The 22,127-nt window shown below is 46.0% G+C and overlaps 1 protein-coding gene across 4 annotated transcripts in view; it reads left to right on the forward strand.

Annotated features, from left to right (window-relative positions):
- The window catches only part of ARHGAP39 (Rho GTPase activating protein 39), a 96,982-nt gene that overhangs the window by 50,778 nt on the left and 24,077 nt on the right, over positions 1–22,127 (forward strand). For all 4 annotated transcript variants that reach the window (XM_084750870.1, XM_084750869.1, XM_084750872.1 and 1 more), the window contains 2 exons: positions 2,949–3,115; positions 16,080–16,499. In XM_084750870.1, coding sequence (XP_084606996.1) covers positions 3,030–3,115; positions 16,080–16,499 — 506 coding nt within the window. In that variant the 5' untranslated portion in view covers positions 2,949–3,029. The remainder of the gene's footprint in view (positions 1–2,948; positions 3,116–16,079; positions 16,500–22,127) is intronic.

The following is a 22,127-nucleotide window of genomic DNA, read 5'->3' on the forward strand; positions in this document are numbered from 1 at the left end:
GTAACTTGGTCTCGTGGTAGTTACATTTTTAGCTTTTTGAGAAACCTCGACAATGATTTTCAAAGTGGCTACACCACTTTACATTCCTACCAACAGTGGATAAGCATTCTTCTTTTCCCACATTCTCACCAGCATTGGTTGTCACTTGTTTTCTTGATGGCAGTCATTCTGACTGAGGTCAGATAAACTCTCAAAATATTCTTAATTTGCATTTCCATGATGGGTAAGGATGTCGAACACTTATAAAAAACTGTTTACTAACAATTTGTATTTCTGGGGCCAGAGAGATGGCTCAGAGTATTTGCTCATTTTCCAGAAGACTCAAGTTTGGTTCCCGTGTCAAATGCTTTCAGCTATCTGTAACTCCATCCTCAGGAGACGCAGTGCCTCTGTCCTCCACAGGCACATGCACTCACATGTGTGCGCGCTCTCTCTCACACTCACTCTCTCAAACACACACACAGACAATTCTGTCTGTGCGTATATCTTGAAGTGTTTTTCTACTTTTTTTCTCTAGTCTTTTCAGAGTTTCAGGTCTTATGTTGACATCATTGATCCAATTATAGTTGGTTGTTATGCAGGGTGAAAGGAAGATCTAGTTTCATTGTCCAATTTCCCCAGCGCTGGTGTAAAGGTACTTTCTTCTCCCATGTGTACTTTGATATCCTCATCAAAAACCAATAGCCTTATATCTGGGTCCTTAATTTTATTCCATTGATCTATGTATGGGTCTTTTTTTGTGTTAGCACAATGCTGTTTTTATTACTGTAGCTCTTTAGTATAACTTGAAATCAGGTATGGTGACCTTGCAGCAGTATCCTTTTGCTTAGGATTGTTTTTGACTATCTGAAATCTTTTGTTCTTCCATATAGATAGATTTTAATACTGTTTTTTTTTCCTGTGTTAAGATGAGAATGATGTTTGCATTTTTTTAAAAATATTACTTTATTACATATATAGTGTTCTGCCTCTATATACACCTGCACATCAGCAGAGATCACATCATAGATGGTTGTGAGCCATCATGTGGTTGCTGGGAATTGAACTCAGGACCCCTGGAAGAGCAGACAGTGCTCTTAACCTCTGAGCCATCTCTCCAGCCCTAGTGTTTGCATTTTAATGGGGATTGCATTGAACAGGTCAATTGGTTTTAGTAGGATGGCAGTTTTCACAACATTCTTATCCTTGAGCATAAAGTTTATTTTCTTTGTGTATTAAATACAAATACTGGTTAATTTTCTTCAGTGTATTAAACATTTCAGGTTAAGAGATCTTTCTCTTCCTTCCTTAGATTTATTTCAAGTTTGTTTGATTTGGGTTTTTTTTTGTTTGTTTATTTGGTTGGTTTGGTTTTGGGTTTTTGTTGGGGGCAGTTGTTTTTCATGACTGAGTTTCTCAGTGTAGCCCAGGCTGTCCTGGAAGTCACCCTGTAGACCAGGCTGGCCTCAAACTCAGAGAGGCACCTGCCTCTGCCTCCTGAGTGCTGAATTAAAGGCGTGCGCCACCACCACCCAGTTTACTTCAGGGTTTTGTTTGCTTGCTTTAAGGCTGCTGTGAATGGAATTGTTTCTCTTATTTCTCTCTCAATGTATTTGCCATTGGTCAGGAAAGCTATTGATTCTTTTATGTTAGCTTTGTGCTCTACTACTTTGCTGAAAGTGTGTGTGAATTCTCAGGGTCTTGAGGGTCTTCCATGTAGAGACTGACATCATCTGCAAATAAAGATACTTTGACATCTGTCTCTTCTCTCTATGTCCTTTTTATTTGCTTCTCTTGTCTTATTGCTTTATCCAGTATTTCCAGAACTATATTGAATGTAAGATCTTGTTGTTAAATTCAATGGAAAAACTTTGAGTTTTCACTTAGAGTGTTGGCTGTAGGCTAGTTGTATAGACCCTTTATTATGTTGAGTTATGTCCTTCTCTTTGGAGTTTCTCTCTTTCTTTGTTTGTTTCTTTTTGTTGTTTGTTTGTTTTGTTTTTTTGCTTTTCAAGGCAAGGTTTCTCTTCTGTGTAGCCTTGGCTGTCCTAGACTTATTTTATAGACCAGACTGGCCTTGAACTCACAGAGATTTGCCTGCCTCTCACTATCTGAATGCTGAGATTAAAGGCATGCACTAGCTTGCCCAGCTCTCTTTGGAGTTTCTTTCTTTCTCTCTTTCTTTCCTTTTTTTTTTTTTAATTCTTTTTTAAAAAGATGTATTTTTTATTATGCTCTGCCTGCATGCTCTGCCTGCATGAACACCTGCAGGCCAGAAGAAGGCATCAGATCACATTATAGATGGTTATGAGCCACCATGTTGTTGCTGGGAATTGAACTCAGGACTTCTGGAAGAGCAGTCAGTGCTCTTAGCCTCTGAGCCATCTCTCCAGCCCTATTCATCTCATTTTACTTTAAATTTGTTAGGTGATATGCCTAGAAATTCATATTTTTTAAAGATTTCCAGTTTAGTAGGATATATGTTTTTAAGGAACGACCTAATGGCTTTCAGAATTTCATTGTTCTTTATCATAATGGCTCTTTTCTTCTTCTTTTTTTTTTTCCTCCCAAGTGCTTGGATTATAGTTGTGTGTCCTTTTCTGATTTATCTGGTGATTTGCGTCTTTTCAATTTTGCCTTTAAATGAGCAGTTGATATCATAGATTATCCTTGGTTTGATGGAGGGTGTAATTCCAATAACCATTTGGGAATTGGGTAGAATGTATAACAACAGAGCCCTAGTGATGCTCTGTTCCCTGTGACTGTGTGCTAGCGGGGCTGGGGAGCGGTGTGCGCAACCCTGGTCCCTGCCGGGCTCTATCTGGTCCAGAGCCTGTTGGATCTGATTCATAGGGATTGCTTTCCATGGCAGTGAGAGTGAGGTGGACTGTGATCCCGTGTTTGTGGTGTGGGCCATCACTTGAAACCTAAGTTTTCCACCCATGCTTAGCCACTTGTTTTCTCCCTAGTGTGGCCTTTTCCTGTCTGATGCTGGAGGAGGCAACCTGATGGTCCTCTGACAACTGTTCGCCTCAGCACTAAGGAAGCAGATGGCAATGTCACAGACACAGGATTATGAATGCAGAAGCCACCATGTTGATGAGCAGGAGTCCAGGATTCCAGGGTCGAGCACCAGGTAAGGAGGCAATATCCACTCCTGATGGATGGTCCAGGCCCTGGAGCAGTGGGAGGGGCAACCCTTCACAGGGAAGGCTGAGTGGCCCCAGGGCTCTTGGCTCACCCCTCCTAGTTCTAGACACGTGGATGTGGCTGCCGCTCTGCATGTGCCTTCTCCGAGGGCCTCAGTGGTGGGTATTCCTGGTCCATCTGTGGAGTCCAGAGTTCTCAGCACAGCCTCTATACACTTGATAGAGGCCACTTCATCCCCTTAGGAACGTAGATGTTTGGGCTAAAGCTGGGCCCAATCCTCAGGCACTCTGGGCATCAATCCATACAGATACCAGTGGTCATACCTCATTGCTTTTACTTTTCTAATTGGAAATAATTCCACACTTACAGAAAAAAAATTATAAAAACAGTCCCAGAAATGTGCATGTGTTCTTGCCATGAGCTGTTAGCGTCAGTCACCCCATCCTTTTCTGAGTCACCTTTGGACAGGTCACATGTGTTCTGCCTTAGGCCTTTAATGCTCGAGTCTGTGTCTGCCAGGTGAGTCACATAACCAGGACACACGTCACTCGTCAGAGCTCATGTTGGTCTTCTCTATCACCCAGCCATAGTGCCAACAGATTCCCCTTGTATTTCTAGTGCTCTTACGCCTGTGTGGTGTAGGGTCCTCCAACAGTTCCGCCAGCCTCTGCCTTTGCCTCCAACAGTTCTGCGGGCCTCTGCCTCTGCCTCCAACAGTTCTGCGGGCCTCTGCCTCTGCCTCCAACAGTTCTTTGGGCCTCTGCCTCTGCCTCCAACAGTTCTGCCAGCCTCTGCCTCTGCCTCCAACAGTTCTGTGGGCCTCTGCCTCCCCTTAGCCTTTTCTAGTCTAAGTGAGTTCCGCAGTCTTTGTACTTAACTGGTTAGAGTACTCACCTAAAGTATACAAAGCCCTAGTCCCTCTCCAGTGCTGCATAAAATGGGCCTAGTGGTACAGGGAAGTAATTCCAGTACTTGGGAAATAGAACAGTGGAGGATCAGAAGCTTAGGGTCATCTTCAGCTGCATAGAAAGTTTGAGGCCAGCCTAGGACACATGAGACTCTGTCTCAAAAAACAAAAAACAATGGATGGGAAATGGCTTAGCAGTTAAGAGCACTGGCTGTTCTTCCAGAGGACTAGGGTCTATTCCTAGCACCGACATGGCTTATCTTTTACGCAGTTTTCTAATGCCAGGTTTGTTGTTGTTTGTTTTGTGCTCTGAGTTAAATGTAGGCCTAATGGATACTAAGCAGTGCTCTACCACTGAGTCACATCCACAGTCCATGGCTTGCTGATCATTCTGGAATCTCTTCTTCAATAGTGCCTGACTTTTGGACTTCAAACTAATCCAGTTTCTTTTTTCTTTCTTTCTTTCTTTCTTTCTTTCTTTCTTTTTTCTGTAGACCAGGTTGACTTCCAACTCAGAGATCTGCCTTCCTCTGCCTCCCGCGTGCAGGGACTAAAGCTATGCACCACCATAGCTCACTGTGACCCAATTTCTTGGTCCCTTTTTAAAGACTGCTTTCCCTTTTCTGAGTCTTCACACCCTCTGGTCATGTCCTGGAAGTTCTGAGGTGCTGGGGCCACTTTAGCCAACCCATGTGCTGCCATTGACGTCTTTGGTCGGTTTTTGAAACAGACTCTGTGTGTAGCCCTGGTTGGCCTTGAACTCATAGCCATCCATCCATCTGCCTATACCTGCTGAGAGCTGGGATCAAAGGTGTGCCCCAGCATTTGACGTCCCCCACAGGCCAACTACACTTGGTGATGGTGGCCGCTGTGCTACAGTTCCAGGCCATGTGCACCTGGTCCCAGCTGCTTACTCTTCCTCACACGGCACAGTCTGGATAGGCAGAGTTACTAACAGCTACTGAAGCCTCCCACCTAGTCCTCACAGCAGTGTCCGAGGTTTCCCTGTCGCACATAGTGCACAGAGGACCCTGCAGGTAAGCGGTGCCACTGAGCACCCTTGGCAGTGTGCACATGCTCATGCCCCACAAAGGCTCCTGGCAGCTACGTTGTCTGTGTGCCCAGCTTGCCTACGGAGCCAGGTATTTTTTGATGTGCTTCTCACCATGTCATCTCTGCTCTGGCCAGACTGTTCATCCTAGCCAAGTGCTTTATTGCCCATGGACACAGCATCTGTCTTCATCTGCTTGACGAAACTGAGCTTCCAGCCCCCCAGTCTACTCTGCTGGAAATGCCTTCTCCTGTTAGTTAGGCTGCTTTGGCTGTTGTGGTGTGCAGGCTCTTACTCTTGGTGGAGAGCGCTACCTGCTGGAGATACCATAGAACTTGCCTTCATCCTGCCTTGTGCTTCCACACAGGCTGTGCTAGTTTGGGAGGGTTTCTTGGAAGATGTTAGGTATTATGTCACTTTTCCTCTGGAATTTTGTGTGCTGGTGAAGAAGCCCTCACCTGCTTCATGGCTGTTCTGTGAGGGTTTTGAGGTTTTTTACACTCCTCATCAATCTGTGTGGATCTACATGCTTTTTCACTGCCGGCCAGCCCTCTTGGCCCCCTTGGCTAGAGTCTTGCCTCACTAGTCTGTGAAACTTCCCACTCTCCAACCTGCAGATCTGTGAGGGACAGCAAAGGCCCTCTGCCATTCCCCACCAGCTCCCCCCGCCACCCCAGCCTCCATGTAGTCCATAAAAAGCTGTTCTCTGAGAATTTCAGCTGGAAGTGCACTGACATGCAATTCCCAGAAGATGGGGTAACCTGAACTTCTCAGTTACTTGAGCCTCTTCCGTGCCCCACGAAGTCACGCTCTCTCCTGACTGCGTAGTTTATTGCAGGGTTTGTCGTTTAGATTTTTGCTTGTTTGTTTGTTGTGGATTGTTTTTTGTTTGTTTTTGAGACATTTTCACTACACACCTCAGGCTGCCCTTGAATTTTCTGTTCTCCTGCCAAAGGAATGCAGGGATTACAAGGCTGTTCCACCATACCTAGCTTGGTGCTAGAGTTGAGACTGTTGGCCTGGCACATGCTACATATGCTTTGCTATTGAACTAAATTCCATCTTTATTGTCCGTACTTTTTTTTCTTTTCTTTTTTCTTTTTCTTTCTTTCTTTCTTTCTTTCTTTCTTTTTTTTTTTTGAGACAGGGTTTCTCTGTGTAGCCTTGCCTGTCCTGGACTCACTTTGTAGACCAGGCTGGCCTCAAACCCACAGCGATCCACCTGCCTCTGCCTCCCGAGTGCTGGGATTAAAGGCGTGCGCTACCACACCTGGCTATTGTTCGTACTTTAATCATCTTTTTGTTATGAATTATGAATTCTTTTTATGTTCTGGATTCAAGCTTCTTTGGGTGAGGGTTTCAAGACAGGGTTTCTTTTTGTAGCCTTGGCTGTTTTGGACTTACTTTGTAGTCTGCTGACTTTGAGCTCACAGAGATCTGCCTGCCTTCAAGCTTCTTACCAAATATATGTTTTACAAATGTATTCTCTCATTCTGTGGTTTTGTTTTGACTTTGTTAGTTGCATTGTTTTTGGCACAGAAATTTTAACTTTGAAATCCAGCTTATGCGTCCCTTCTCACAGCTCAGACTTCATTTTTTAAGAAATAAGAAACCAGCCTCATTGTCCTGCTCATGGGCACCTGTCACCACGCCACTGAGCACCATCCTTTCCCACCCTGTGTTTGTGAGTGTGGAGTGCGGGTCACCGGCAACTTTCACTCCATGTGTGCTTGTGCTCTTTATGTTCACTTGGGATGTGTGTTTGGACACATTGTTGCTGTGCACTACTCTAGGGACAAGAACAGAAGAACCAGAGTACTGGTACATCTGGGTACCTGGGCCTGCTGAGAGGGGGCTGTGCCTGCCATGCGGTCAGGGCCTCAGGGCTTCATGGCCCCCATCCCAACTTACGATTGCCATCGTTATCTTTCCTCCTTAGACACCATCACAATCACTTTTAAACATTATCACCAAATAAGCCTTGCCAGCTCTATCTCCAGTTGAGTTAGTAGAGGCTGCTAAACGTCGGTACCTTTCTGTCCCATATGGGGCTAGGCCCTAGCTGGCTGTGAGGCACTGTGGGCAGTTCTAAGCAGCTGGGAAGTTTCTCTTACCTACTTAACTTGCCATAGCATGTCTGCTGTACACTGACTCCAGCTGTGAGCAGCCTGGGCTTTCCTTAACTCATGTGCTCCCCCCAGCTTGCCCATAAGGCCTGCACATACGTGTGGCCACTTGCTGGGTCCCTTCTTTTTTCAGAGTCCACATAAACCATGCGGCTTCCCAGACTGGGTTCTCTTTTCTGAAGCCGCTTGCTGTGGACGCTGTGGACGTCGTTAGATCCCACCCACGCCTGGCTTTGGATGTCAATTCCTGGGCTCTCCGCCCTCATCTACCTTTTATTTTCTGAGTCTCTTAATTGAATGTTGCCCCCCAGGAGATGCCAAAAATGTCCCTAAGGGGCTGGGTCTCTGCCCACATGCACAGGAGTGCACCACAAAGGGAATAAAACCCCATTCTTTGTTGAGAGAGGATTATTGAATTGCATTGATTTAAAAGGGCTTTTAAACAAAACCTAGACTTACAATTGTTTCTTTTAGGGATTAGGAGATTGTTCTGTGGCTAATAACTTTCTTTTGTCAGAAAAATTCTTTGGAGAGTACCATAGCTTTGTTTTGGTAAAATCTAATATAGGTTAGGGAGAAGGTTGATGAGAAGAAATTGCCCAGAGGAATAAGGTACCCTGAGGCCACGCAAAGCATTATGGGCAAATACCTTCCATATCATCACTGTGGAAGGACTGTTATTGACACTATGGGGCAACTTGCACCTGCTGAGTTTGTCCTCAGCCATTGCCAGGGGCTGTTGGCATCAAGTTCTGTCCCTGGATCTTCGTGGCCCAGCTTATAGCCTCTCAGGTCAAAACTCTTGCTTTTTCCTCCCTGCACTTCCCTCTCACATGCACTTCTCTACTAGAACAATTCTGTTCATTCATCTAGACGCTTCCTGCTCCCTCTTGACCTTCCATAGATAATCACCTTCAGGGCCCTATTCAGGAGCTCTAAGGAATCCCCTGTGTGCATTTGTCTTCATGGCTGTGCTTGGTTTTCCTTCTCAATGTTCTGTCTGCAAATCTATCCTCATCGAAGCACCAGCCAAGTCCTGAAGTGTTGGCCAGAATTGTCACTGCACAGTGGGCTCCATGCTGACAGGAGCACAGGGCATGATTTCTACGGAAGATACTCTTTCTGCCATGACCATGTGCTTGTGCCCAACCAAGATACACCTGCCTGTCATGTGCTTCAGCTCGAGGAAGAGGAAGTGAGGTAGGAGTTTGAATGCCGTAACCCCTGCTGGGAGTTCATTCTGAAGTCAGTCCGGCCATGAAGGGTTCTAAGACTAAGATGACCCAATTACCAATCCCAGCTTCAGTCAGAGAGTAGCCTGGGCAGAAAAGTACGGGAGAATAAAGGGAACCCGGCCATCTGACGCTGGGAGCTCAAGGTACAGCCTATCCGCACTAATTGTCAAGGCCGCAGTGGCATGAGTGTGTACTCTGCACAACCACTGCTCCTGCCTTGGTCTTTGGCAGAAGCTGACGGTGGAGTCGCTAGTGATGGGAACTTGGAATGGCTTCAAAGTCCACAGGAAGCAGTCATGTATTGCTGACATTGTTAGTGGCTTTGGTGCCTTCATTTTATAGTTGGGTGTCCCCAAAGAGGCTCATGTTATGTAAAGTCAGGACTTTCTGAATGATGACCACATGTGAGGTGAAAATGGAGTGAATGTCGGCTATCCCTGGGACAAGGGGAAGTGAGTGGCCTGTAGCTGGGAAGCCTGCAGAGGGTCTTGGCCCTGAGGGAGGGTCTGCCTATGTTCCTGCTGGTAGTTAGGTATGTCTCATGAGCTTTTTATCCACATCATCTGTCTCCCACTGTCCTAAGACTCTTGAATGAGCCAAGTGTTGACTCAGCCCCCAATGTACAGGCATCTTGGGCCACCCTGAGAGAAGATGCATCAGCAAGCCTGAGTTTGTTCTAGATCTCTCTGCCAAAAGCTACAGAGATGGCACAGCTTAAGCTGGGCAATATGGCACACACCTTTAATTCCAGCATTCTGGAGGCAGAGGCAAATGCATCTCTGTGAGTTCAAGACCAGCCTGGTCTACAAAGGGAGTCTAGGAACCCAGGGTTGTTACACAGAGAAACCCTGTCTCAAACAACAACCACAACAAACTCTCACCCTTTACCCCAGACCTCCATTACCCACCTATCCCCTGGGTTGGTGTTGGCAGGAGATTGGGTCTGGGATGCTTAGCTCAAATGATACCCATTCATATTGGAGGGGCTCTTTTATGGGTTACCTGCTGCCCTGTATCCCTGTGCCTGACCCAGAAAACTCAGGCCAAACAGCTGTGTTCCAACTGTGAGATGAGGCAGAGGATCCTCACTAAATAAACTCATAAACATTTTAAAAAATTAATCATTTATATATGGGTGCTCTGTCTGCATGTACACCTGTATGCCAGAAGAGGGCATCACATCCTTTTTATAGCTGGTCATGAGCCACCATGTGGCTTCTAGGAATTGAACTCAGGACCCCTGGAAGAGCAGACAATACTCTTATCCACGGAACCATCTCACCAACCCTAAACTTAACATTTTAAAGTATGAGAACATCATTCTTTTAAAAACAAAACACCTCTTAGATTGACCTGACATTTGCAAAAGTAGGACACAGAGGTCCATTGTCTTCCATGCCAGTGTCTCCACAGATGCTCTGAGCCAAGTCAGCATTTCCTCTGTGTCACTGTGTTCTCCTGAATGCCACCTCACCTGATGTTGCTTGTGTCTCAAGAACCCACATGGCATAGTTATTGTGTCCCCTTGGATACACTGAACAGTATCAGTTTTGAAAAAGACTAGCCAGGACCCTTTGTTTTCTTCAGTATTTTTCTCATGGTTTGCTTGAGTCACATTTGTTTGAGGAGAATAACCTCAGCATGTCAAGTGTACAAGCTTTCAACATGACCTGTCACTGTGCATTGTCAACCTTGATCCCTGGCCAAGTCATGTCATCTCACTGTGAAGGATCTTGCTCCCTTCATTACTGTGGGAAAGAGCACATATGTCTGAGGGATAGAGGCTGTGTGTCTCCTCCTGGATGATGGTGAGGCAGCCCCACACATGTTGTCTGGCTTCTGCAGTTGTGTCAGTTCTCCACTGACATCACTCTTAACTCACATCACTTAAGCTCTGATGTTCCCATGTCCTAGGCACGACTGTCTTTGGGGTCTAGGAACCTACGTGAGTGTGTGTGTGTGTGTGAGAGAGAGAGAGAGAGAGAGAGAGAGAGAGAGAGAGAGAGAGAGAGAGAGAGAGAGATGTGAGAGAGAGAGAGAGAGAGAGAGAGAGAGAGAGAGAGAGAGAGTGTGTGATGTGTGTGCTCCCACAATTGCACATAGTGACCAGAGGTGGACACGAGGTTTCCTGCTCTGTCTTTCACTCTCTGCCTTATCCTAGCGAGTCAGTATGGCGATTTGAAGGAGAAATGTCTCCTTCGAGCTCCTGTATTCAGACACTTGGTCCACCATTGATGGCCCTGTTTGGGGAAGTAATAGAACCTTATTGGGGGCCAACCTTAAGGCTTATATCTTCGCTCCACTTCCTGCGCTCTTTCTGTGTGCTAGTGAGAACGTGATCAGCCAGCTCCTGCGGCCTTGCCCTGCCTTTCCACTGTGATGGACTTGGTCCCTGTGGAACCATAAGTAAAAATAAACCTTTCTTTCTGTAAGTTGCTTTTGGTCATGGTATCTTATTGCAGCAACAGGAAAATAATACAGATAGGGTCTCAGTGAACTTGGAGCTAGGCTGCTAGTCAACAGCCCCTAGTGATCCCCTTTTCTACAGCCCCCCACAGCACTGGGGTCACAGGTACAGGTGCGGCCACACCTGGCTTCTTAAATGCACATTGGAGTTTTAAACTTTGGTCCTCCTCATCCTTTGGCAGCAACACTTCTACCCACTGAACCATGTCCCCAGCCCTGAACCATGCCCCCAGCCCTGAACCATGTCCCCAGCCCTGAACCCCTGCTTTCTGATATCAGCGGTTCCTCAGTGCTCCCTTGGTGAAGACCCTTCTACCTAGAACGGTCCTGTCTTACTCTATATATAACTGGTTTGTGCCATTGCTGTGTTGTTGTGTACCATATGCCATGCATGGAGTCACATGCCTCAGGGTTGTAACTTGCATGGTATGTATCAGCATGTTGTAGAGGCTACTTTGTTTATGCTACAGGTGAGCAGTATGAAGCTTCTGGAAGGTGGCATCCAAACCAGCTCTGCTTTTTTTTTTTTTTTAAGATTTTTATTTTATTGTGTATACAGTGTTCTGCCTGCACACCAGAAGAGGGCACTAGATCTCATTGTAGATGGTTGTGAGCTACCATGTGGTTGCTGGGAATTGAACTCAGAACCTCTGGAAAAGTAGACAATGCTCTTAACCGCTGAGCCATCTCTCCAGCCCACCAGCTCTGCTTTTGCCCTTCAATAAGCATTTCTTTGCTAAAAATCTGGCCTCTCACTAGATTGTTTCCCTGGAGAGTAGAATCAGACGTGTCTGTTCCTGGCCAGCCCAGGGGTTAACATTTCTAGAGTCCAGTGGCCCCTTCACCTGGCTGTAGGCCAGTTTCACTTGACAAGTTGCCAAACATTCTTCCTCCTCCCACTCCCCATGCCCAGTCTGGCAGCAGCTCCTGAGCTGTCTGCAGCCACCGAGCTCCCTGCTGGTGGCAGCTAAGTGATGCTCTGGGCTCCTGATCCTGAGAATGTGGCCCACCCTCCTGGTCAGTTGGTGTGAAGCATAGGTGTGCTCTGCCACCGGACTCTGCACTCACTGTAGTTTGTATGTCAGGCGCCTCCATGGGAGCAGCTGTCCTCTCTCACATCCAGCTTTGTTATGGGAGTAAATGAAGACTTCTGCTTTTTCCCAGGGCCCTTCTACTGCGTGCTGCATGCTCGACTGGGGCCACACCTTCCCCTTACTGAAAGCTCAGGAGCAGATAATGGTTCCTATGTCCTCTTGTCCCAGTTACCATCCCCTGCAACAGAACAATGGCACCAGGACTTTGGCACACCAGGTTTCTGGGCCCGTTTGATTGTGGCTACCACTGGGGCATGTGTGACACTTTCCATGATTTGGGTTTGCATTTTCCTGCATCCCATCATTCCCTGGCCATAACAAGCACCTTTTACCTGGAGACGTCAGTGGTTGAAGTTTATGATGCTTTTTAATCTTCTAGAAAGGTCAGCCCCTGCTTTAAATATATTAATATCTGCTCGTTCCCTCCTCTCCTAGATGCTGGCATATTAGTCCCTGGCCGCCCACCACTCCTCTCTCCCCGCTGCTGCCATTTCCTCTCACCAGTTTGCTCTGAGTCAGTTCTTTCTTCTTTATGAATTTGCACTTTGTTCCAGTTTCATTTCTGTTGCAGAGAAAAAAGTTGACTTAGGTCCAGAGTGGTAACCCATGCCTTTAATCCCAGCACTCAGAAGGTAGAGGCAGATCTAAAATTCATGAGGAATTAAAAATAGGTTAAGAATAGCCAAGAGTTAGGGCTAGAAGGGCAGCTTAGTTGGTAGCAGTGCCTGTTGCTAAGCCTGCCCTGGGTTTGATCCCAGGAACCCACATAATAGGAGGATAGAATCCAACTCCTATAAGCTTTCCTAACTTCCAAACACACACACACACACACACACACACACACACACACACACACACACGCACGAATGACTGAGTGAATGAATGAATGAATGAATGAATGAATAAATAAATAAATAAATAAATAAATAAATAAATAAATAAATGTAATTTTAATCGTTCTAAAAAGAACAGCCAGGAGCTAGGTGCAGTGGCACTGCCGCAACTGTTACACCGGCTGTTGGAATGTTGGATTGAGAGGCTATGAATTTAAAGCCAGCTTGGATGTCATAGTATGTTTCTCTTTGAAAGGGGGTAGTGGATGCTAAGGGATAGCTCAGAGGCAGAACAAATGCATGCTTACCACATGCAAAACCCCACATTCTTCTCTCACACTGGAAAAAGAAAGGATAAGGAAGAAGAATGACCAAAGCACGACTGAAGAGAAAGAGTGCTGGGCAGTTTAAAATGAGTTTGTTTTTACAAGGTTGTCGATTCTACTAAGCTCCCTAAAGAAAACCCATGCTGAGCCAGAGCTGAGATCAAACCAGATCTCACACAGAAATGTTCATTTGTAAACCTGAAGAGCTGTTCTTGTCCCACCATGGAAGAAATGATACTGTTTTACAAGATGAAATGTCCCAAGCAAACAGAGGCCATCTAGGCAGATCCAAGGCGTCAGTACAGTGGCAACATTGTAAAACTTCCATAAGCCAGATTATAGACACATATGCTTGACCTACATGTAGGCAGATTTTTTTTCTTTTTTTAAAGTTCGTTATAGTTTATTCAGATGACATCCTGATTGTTATCCCCTCACTTGCATCCTGCTGTTCCCACCCTCCCACTTCCACCCTATTCCCCTTCCCTAAACCTCTGACAGAAGGGGACCTCCTCCCTCACCATCTGACCACAGCCTATCAGGTCTCATCCGAATAGCCTGCTTCCTCTTCCTCTGTGTGCCCACAGGCCTCCCCACCAAGAGGAAGTGATCAAATTGGGGGCACTATAAGAACAGATTTCTTTTTTTCTTTTTCCTTTCTTTCTTTTTATTATTTGTTTGTTTGTTTGTTTTTGCTTTTTTGAGACAGGGTTTTTCTGTGTAGCCTTGGCTGTCCTAGACTGGCTTTGTAGACTCCGCTGGCCTCAAACTCACAGCGATCCTCCTGCCTCAGCCTCCCTGACTGCTGGGATTAAGGGCCGCGCCACCACACCCAGCTTTAGAACAGATTTCTTAAAACAGAAAGTAATAGAAGAAACCATGAGGGAAGGGCTTATAAATCCAACTCATTAAGATTAAAACTTGTTTCCTTCAAAAGACAAGACATAAAGTGGGTCCTCGTGACACATCATTGAGAGGGTGCCTGTCTAGATCAGTGTGTAAAATAAAGCTCATGGGGATCAGGAAGGGAAGACACAACTGTGCTCATTGTGGGATTTTCAGGAAGTTGGGAAAAGTTACTACACTAGTAATAACAAAAAATTAAAACCATGTGCGTGGAAATCATTGTTCCATTTGCTATATTTTCACATATGTTTGGAATTGCTCGTTACAAAGTCTGAGAAGAAGCCGGGTCACTGTAAAAGGGAGGCAGAGGAGTGGGCTGGGCTCTAGCCTGGTGATAAAGGGCGACCTGAGTTCAGATTCTCTCCCCATGTCAAAGCTGCTGCAGCACCGGATGCTCACAGCCAGCCCTGCACGTGGAGTCCCAGGACTCCCTGGACAGGCTAGCCAAACAGCAAACTCTAGGTTCAAAGAAGCTGGAGATGTGGTTGCGGAAATATCCCCATGGGACCATGCACACACATGTACACACACCACACGCATACACAGTGGGAGAAGGGAGGAGTGAGAAAGCTACAAAATCCCACTATTCCTGTACAGCCTGTTTTTAAATTTTTTCTTATTTTCAATTTATTTATGTGTTTGTGAGTTTTGCCTGCATGTATGTATATACACCATGGAGGCCAGAAGAGGGTGTCAGATCCCCTGGAACTAGAGTTTCAGAGAGTTGTGGGCTGCCATGTGGGTGCTGGGGACCTAAGCTGGGTCCCCTTGCAAAAGCAACAAGTGGGGACTGGAGAGGTGGCTCAGTAAGAACAAGTGCTCTTAACTACTGTGCCATCTCCCCAGCCACCTCTTTCCCTTCTGCTTTCCTGTCTGGTGATTTCTTACAGAACTATATAAATACAGACATGTATATCCTTTGCAAACAAGGCTGTACATGTTTATTTCTTATGGACTGTGGCGGGCCTTCCCCGACAATCACTTTGTATTTACATTAAACACTTACAGAGCCCAGCATGATGGTTCCTGTCTGTAGCCTCACTGCTTGAGAAGCTTGGGCGGGAGATCGCTCACTGCAGGCGGTCAGGCTGCTCTGAGCTACAGAGTCAGATGTAATCAAACAGGGCAGGGAGGCGTGCCCACAACACCACTGTCCCTGTCAGTGTGCCACACAGTCCAACACAAGTGCAGTGTGTTTTGTGGAAACATGGCACTACATCTTTAAAACTTGAAATTTGGGGGGCAGAAGAGATGGTTAGGAATAAGTGGCCCAGGGCTTGGGGGATGGCTCGGAGGTTGAGAGCACTCACTGTTCTGCTGTTCTTCCAGGGGTCCTGAGTTCAATTCCCAGCGACCACATGGTGGCTCACAACCATCTGTGATGTGATCTGATGCCCTCCTCTAGCCTTCAAGCACTGTATACATAATAAATAAATAAATAATAAATAAATAAATGAGTGGCCCTTGTCAAGAATGTGGTTCCCAGCACTCATCTTTAGTGGTTTATAACAGACTTAATTCCAGTTCTACAAGAGCCTCCTTCCCTCTTCTGGACTGTTAGAGCAGTGCACACATATGCACATACACAGGCATAAATAAAAATAAAGCCAGCACTCCGGGAGGCAGAGGCAGGCAGATATCTGTGAGCTCAAGGTCAGCCTGGTCTACAAAGTGAGTCCAGGACAGTGAGAGCTACACAGAGAAACCCTATCTTGAAAAAATAAAAACAAAACACAAAACCTTAAATAAACTAAAATGTTTGTACCTTGACATCAAACATGCGTGAATTAGATAACATGGCCTTATACAGAGTGATTTACATCTTTATAAATAAAAAGGATTCTGGGGCTGCAGGCTGAGGACCAGGCACCGGCAGTAGTTGTGGTCCTGCTGCACTGAGGGTTCCTAGAAAACACCAGATGCAGAAGCACAGCAGCTGGTGGAAGCCCCTGTACAGTGTGTGAGGTGGAGGCCATTGTCTTGGCTGATGGCCTTGTCTCCTACAGGCTGGAGTGGGTGGAGATCATCGAACCACGCACACGCGAACGTATGTATGCCAACCTGGTCACCGGGGAGTGTGTGTGGGACCCTCCAGCCGGCGTGCGAATCAAGCGCACCAGCGAGGACCAGTGGTGGGAGCTCTTTGACCCCAATACGTCACGCTTCTACTACTACAGTGCTGCCTCGCAGCGCACCGTGTGGCACCGCCCACAGAACTGCGACATCATCCCTCTGGCCAAACTGCAGACGCTGAAACAGAACACTGAGTCTCCACGTGCCTCTGCGGACAGCAGCCCAGGGAGGGGCAGCCGAGATGGTAGCACCGGCTCCTCCCTGGAGCCAGAGCCGGAGGAAAGGGCACAGGAACTGCCAATTCGCAGCGGGCGGGCAACAACCTTGGTCACTTCAAAGGAGGAGAGCAGCAGGTGAGGAGGAAGGTGGGCCTGTGGTGGGGGTACTAAGAAAAGGGCGGGACCGGAAGGAGAGAGGACTGCTTATGGCTTGCTCGACTGCTAGTTGTCCAGTAATAGGATTTAATCATTGCTGGCCCAGGGCTATTCGGCAGGCCATCCACCTCCCCTTTAGTTATTGATAGTGTCATTAGTGACAAGCCTTGGAGGAAGGGAAGGTCAAGGAAGGCCAGATGTGGTGTTACACACCTGCTGTCCCAGCATTTGGGAGGTGGAGACAATGGAGGATCAGGAGTCTGAGGCCAGCCTGTGTTAACCTGACTCAAAACACAAGAGGGTTCTGGGACCTGAACTTGAGTCCTCTGTAAATGCAATGCACACTTCTTTTTAAAAGCAGGGTCTTACTGTGTAGACCATGCTAGTCTGAAACTTAGAGATCCCCAGCCTCTCCTTTCTGAGTGCTGGGGTTAACGGCACCCGCCGCCTCCCCAGCTCCAGCTGCAGACCTCTGAGCCTCTCTTCAACCCCCAGTCCTTATTTTTTTCCAGTACATCTTTCACTTTGTAAATGGAAATATTCATCTCTATAATGTTAAAAAAAAAAGTTTTACTTTTTAAAAAAGATTTCTGTGTATGGATGTCTTACCTGCATGTGTGCACCGTGTGCGTGTCTAGTATCCTCAGAGACCTGAAGAGGGCACCAGATTTTCTAGAACTAGCGCTTCAGACCATTGTGAGCTGCTAAGAAGAAGCTGGAAACTTCACCCAGGTCCTCTACAATAAACAGCCGTGAGCACCCTTCACTGATGAGCATCTCTCCAGCCCAACTTTTAATTAATTAGCTAATTATTTACTTTTGAGGCAGGATCTCATGTAATCCTGACTGGCTTTGCATTGACTGTGTAGCCAAAGGATGACCTTGGACTTGTGGTCCTCCCATCTCTCCTTCCCAAGTAAGATTATACGCATGCACAGTCGTGCTGGGCAGCTTTATACGTGTTAGGCAAACACCCACCAAAGAGCCTCATCCCTAGGCCCCTCATCTCTAGAGCGCTGGGCCAGTCCATGTTTTTGTATATTTTATGCCTGTTTACCCTTTTCAAACTTTATTTTATTGTTATTATTATTGGTTTATGTGTGTATAATATGGGAATAGCATACACATGCTACAATATGCATATGGATACCAGAAGGCAGTTTTTTGGAGTTGATTCTCTCCTTCCATCTTTACTTGAGTTCCGGGAGTCAAACTCAAGTAATCAGGCAAGTGTCCCTCCCTGCTGAGTCATCTCACTCAGTCTATTCAGGCCCTCCCCCCCACCCCCCCTGACTTGTTGAGCATATGGAATTCACATTGAACACTCTTTGGTGCCCTCCTCTGCTAATCTCACCATCTGGGTTCATTCTGGGCCAGGCCCAGCTGACTGGGTGTTCTCTTTGCAGGGTACTTTGTAAGCCAGAGTACTGCCCTGTGAGGACAGGCATGCTGTTCGTGATGGAGGGCATCTGCTCCAACAGGGAGCACTTGGGACCGTGTTCTAAAAGGGAGCCAAAGGCACCTTGTGAATAGCAGATTGCTAGTGTGGTTCCTCCAAGGAGCAGGCACAGTGACAGTCCCTGACCCCAAAACCAGTGGTAGGGGCTAGGTTGATGGCTCAGCTGGGAAACGGCCTGCCACAAAATAAAGGACCTGCATTTGGATACCATTTAAAAAAAAAAAAAAGCCAGGCATAGAAGCCAGCACTCAGGAGGCAAAGACAGGCAGATTTCTATGAGTTCAAGGCACTTGGTCTATATAGTGGGTTCCAGGCCAACCAAGCCTACTTATAGAGACCTTGTCTCAAAAACAAGAATGACATTAGATGACAACCTTGGTCTCCACACACATGCATACACACATGCACATAGAGACACATATACAGTGGCAAACATCATATGTTGTGAATTGTGACAATATGTTTGCCTCTCCACACTGATGAGTCTTGCCAAGTAAAGAGATATGCCCATATGTAGTTTGAGCTGAGCATCATCATTATTTAGGTGGCAATTTCAAGTTTTGCTTGAATTCTTCTCTTGATATTAATTTTTAAATTGTTGTTTACTTGAGCCTGGGTCTCATACTATGGCTCCAGCTAATGTGGAACTCATTATGTTGCCCAAGGTGGCCTCAACCTGATGGCAGTCTTCCTGCCTCCTCTTCCCTGTTGAGAGTTATGAGGTGAGCCACCACGCCCAGCTGATACTTGTCTTTTAGCATTGCAGGCTAATGGTACCTGAATGACAGCTAGATAGCATGTCCTCAGTCACACAGTTAAATGGATTTTAAAACAAATTTCTCTTGCCTTTGTTAGCAGTTATGTCTGCTACAGATGTGTGTGTGTTGAAATGGGAGCACACCTCTTAATTTTGACAGCTTGGGAAATAAAGTAGCTGCATATTGACTATGATTGAGACATTAGTTGTCCCATTTGCCTTGGGATTGTAGGCTTAATTCATTTAAGCAATGGCAATACTGGGTGTGGTGCTATCCACCTCTGATATCAGCGTTTGAAAGTCTGAGGCCAGGGTTTCACAAGTTTGAGATTAGCCTAAGGTTACATGACTGAAAACTTTTCTCATTCAGAAATTTTCTATGTTTTCTCTTAGTTTAAAAAAGAAAATTTGACTAACCCAAGGGGCATGTCCCATGAAAGCCTTCACTTACCAGGAAACTGGGACAGAGGGGAGGACATCCCATTGAGACTCTGGATGAGAGAAGCATGGGAGAATAGCAAAGTAGAAGGATCCAGAGGGTCCTAGAAACCTACAAGTAGAACATTATGGTAGGCAGAATTGGGCCCAGGGGTCCTGCTCAAAATAAGGCACCATCCAAAGACAATACAGGTGGTAAACTTTAAACCCCTACCCAGATCTAGCCAATGGTCAGAACAGTCTCCACAATTGAGTGGAGAGTGGGATATGACTTTCTCACGTACTCTGGTGCCTCACATTTGACCATGTCCCCTGGAGGGGGAGATCTGGTGGCACTCAGAGGAAGGATAGCAGGTTACCAAGAAGAGACTTGATACCTTATGAGCATATACAGGGGGAGGTAATCCCCCTCAGGAACAGTCATAGGGGAGAGGAATAAGGGGAAAATGGGAGGATACAAGGGATGGGATAACCATTGAGATGTAACAAGAATAAATTAATTAAAAAAAAAAAGAAAAAAGAAAATTTGGGGCTAGAGAGATGCATCAGAGGTTAAGAGCACTGTCTGTTCTATCAAAGGTCCAGAGTTCAATTCCCAGAAACAACATGGTGGCTCACAGCCATCTATAAAGAGATCTGGTGCCCTTTTCTGGTGTGTAGGCACACATGTGGGCAGAATACTGTTTAAATAATAAAATAAGTAAATCTTTAGAAAAAAAAAAGAAAAAAAGAAAGAAAGAAAATTTGGCCTGGAGAGATAGCTCAGAGGTTAAAAGCACTGGCTGCTCTTCCAAAGGTTCTGAGTTCAATTCCTAGCAAGCACATGGTGACTCACAACCATCTATAATGAGATCTGGTGTCCTCTTCTGGCTCGAGCATGCAGGCAGAACACTGTATACATAATAAATAAATAAATCTTTAAAAAAGAAAGAAAGGAGCCAGGCGTGGTGGCACATGCCTTTAATCCCAGCACTTGGGAGGCAGAGGCAGGCGGATCGCTGTGAATTCGAGGCCAGCCTGGTCTACAAAGCAAGTTCAAGACAGCCAAGGCTACACAGAGAAACCCTGTCTTGAAACACACACACACACACACACCCCCAAAAAAAAAGAAAGAAAGAAAATTGGCCAGCACAATGGCACACAAGTGTAACCCAAGCACTTAATGAGGCAGAGGGGCAGAGGTAGATGGATCTCTGTGAGTTCAAGGCCAGCCTGGTCTACAAATGGAGTCCAGGGTAACCAAAGCTACACAAAGAACCTTGTCTCAAAAAAACAAAAAAGAAAGAAAGGAAGGATGGAAAAGAAAGAAACATCATAGTATAGTTTCATTCCTACCAACCTTTATTTTCTTTTTGGTTTTTCCAGACAGGGTTTCTTTTGTAGCCCTGGCTGTACTGGACTCTCTTTGTAGACCAGGCTGGCCTTGAACTCACACAGAGATCCACCTGCTTCTGCCTCCTTAGTGCTGGCATTAAAGGTGTGCATCACCATGCCTGGCCCCTACCAAACTTTTTATCATGCTGTGAAAGGGCAAAATTAAGAATACTTAGCTCTTATTTCTGACCAAAAAAAAAAAAAAAAAGATCTTAGTGGAATTATTTAAAACTATGTCCATGAGCATGAGTGGTTTGTTGTTGTTGACAATGGCATTTCTACAGTTCACAGTAGATTCATCAGAGTCCTTCTACTGAAAAGTATCATAACCCCAGGCTTATATTTCTACATAAACTTAGTTTTCTGGATCCTTTTCTCAGATGTCTGTTTGTTTTGGGGGGTGTGTGCATATGTGTGTGTGTATTTGATATTTTCCCAAGTCTTTAGGACAGAGACACTCTTAGCACGGTCAGTTGCAGCACGTTTTGCAGTTCTTATCTGAGGTTGCACTTCACTGGGGTCTGTTGGGATTATGTTTGAGGTGTTTTCCTCCTAAGAGGCTCATGTGTTGAGGACTTTGTCCCCATCTAGTGGTGGTGTTGACAGATAATTGGATTATAAAAGCACTGACGTCATCAACCCGTTAATGCAATCACAACTTAATGAACTAATGGAGACGTGTCTGTGTAAAGCAGGTAGGTCACTGAGAGTGTCTCCTGATGTGTGTGTGTCTCCCTCTGTCCCTTCCTGTTGTCCGCCGCCATGAGTTGAACGACTCCACTGCCTTCTTTCAGATAGAACGTTCTGTCTTGCCATAGGTCATACCAGACTGGCTTACCACAGATATGGACATGGCATATCAGAGTTATGTTTACATTTATTATCTCCTAGCGTGTTGCTCTGTGTCATAAGTCTGTATTTGAAGACATTGACTGCTAGCTTCTGCTTATGTTTGCCACTCATGCACTCAGTCCTTTGGAACACATGACCACACGGAAGCAAAACTAACACTCTTTGGTGTCATCTATTTGGTTTTCGGACATATATTCTAGCAGGTTTGAAATATTCTCTGACCTTCTGCTAGATGTGGTGGTGGACACCCAAAGGCTGTGCTGAAGTGGCAGAGGCAGGAAGAACGTGGCTCCTATGACATTCTCACTGTGGACTGTGCGCTTACTCGACTTTTGCGCATGATTTCTTTCTAGTATGTGTGATATGCTCCTAATTTTCTCTTGGCTGTTTACTAGGCTCTTGTATGTTATCTTAGGGCCTTTTCTGCTCCCATAGTTAAACATTTTTAGCTGGCTGAGTCATAAAGGAAACTGGCTTATTTTGGTCATTGTAAACTGCAGGCAGGGAGCTGGGGCAGACAAAGGAGACGGCCTGCCCTGCAGAGCTCCACTCCTACAGCAGCTGAGCAGCCCCTCATGAGGGAGGTGCTCATCGCCTCGCGCCTCCAAGACCGCACCACCTTGCCCTATCACTAGTCTCAGTGTGAGTCGGTGTGAACGAACCCTGGCACGTGTGTTTAGGTTGGTAGCCGCTTTCCGGTGAGTTCCCAAACCTGTGCTCTTGCACT

Source organism: Acomys minous (genome assembly GCF_964271855.1).
Source record: "Acomys minous genome assembly, chromosome: 12".
In the NCBI taxonomy this organism is placed as follows: Eukaryota; Metazoa; Chordata; class Mammalia; order Rodentia; family Muridae; genus Acomys; species Acomys minous.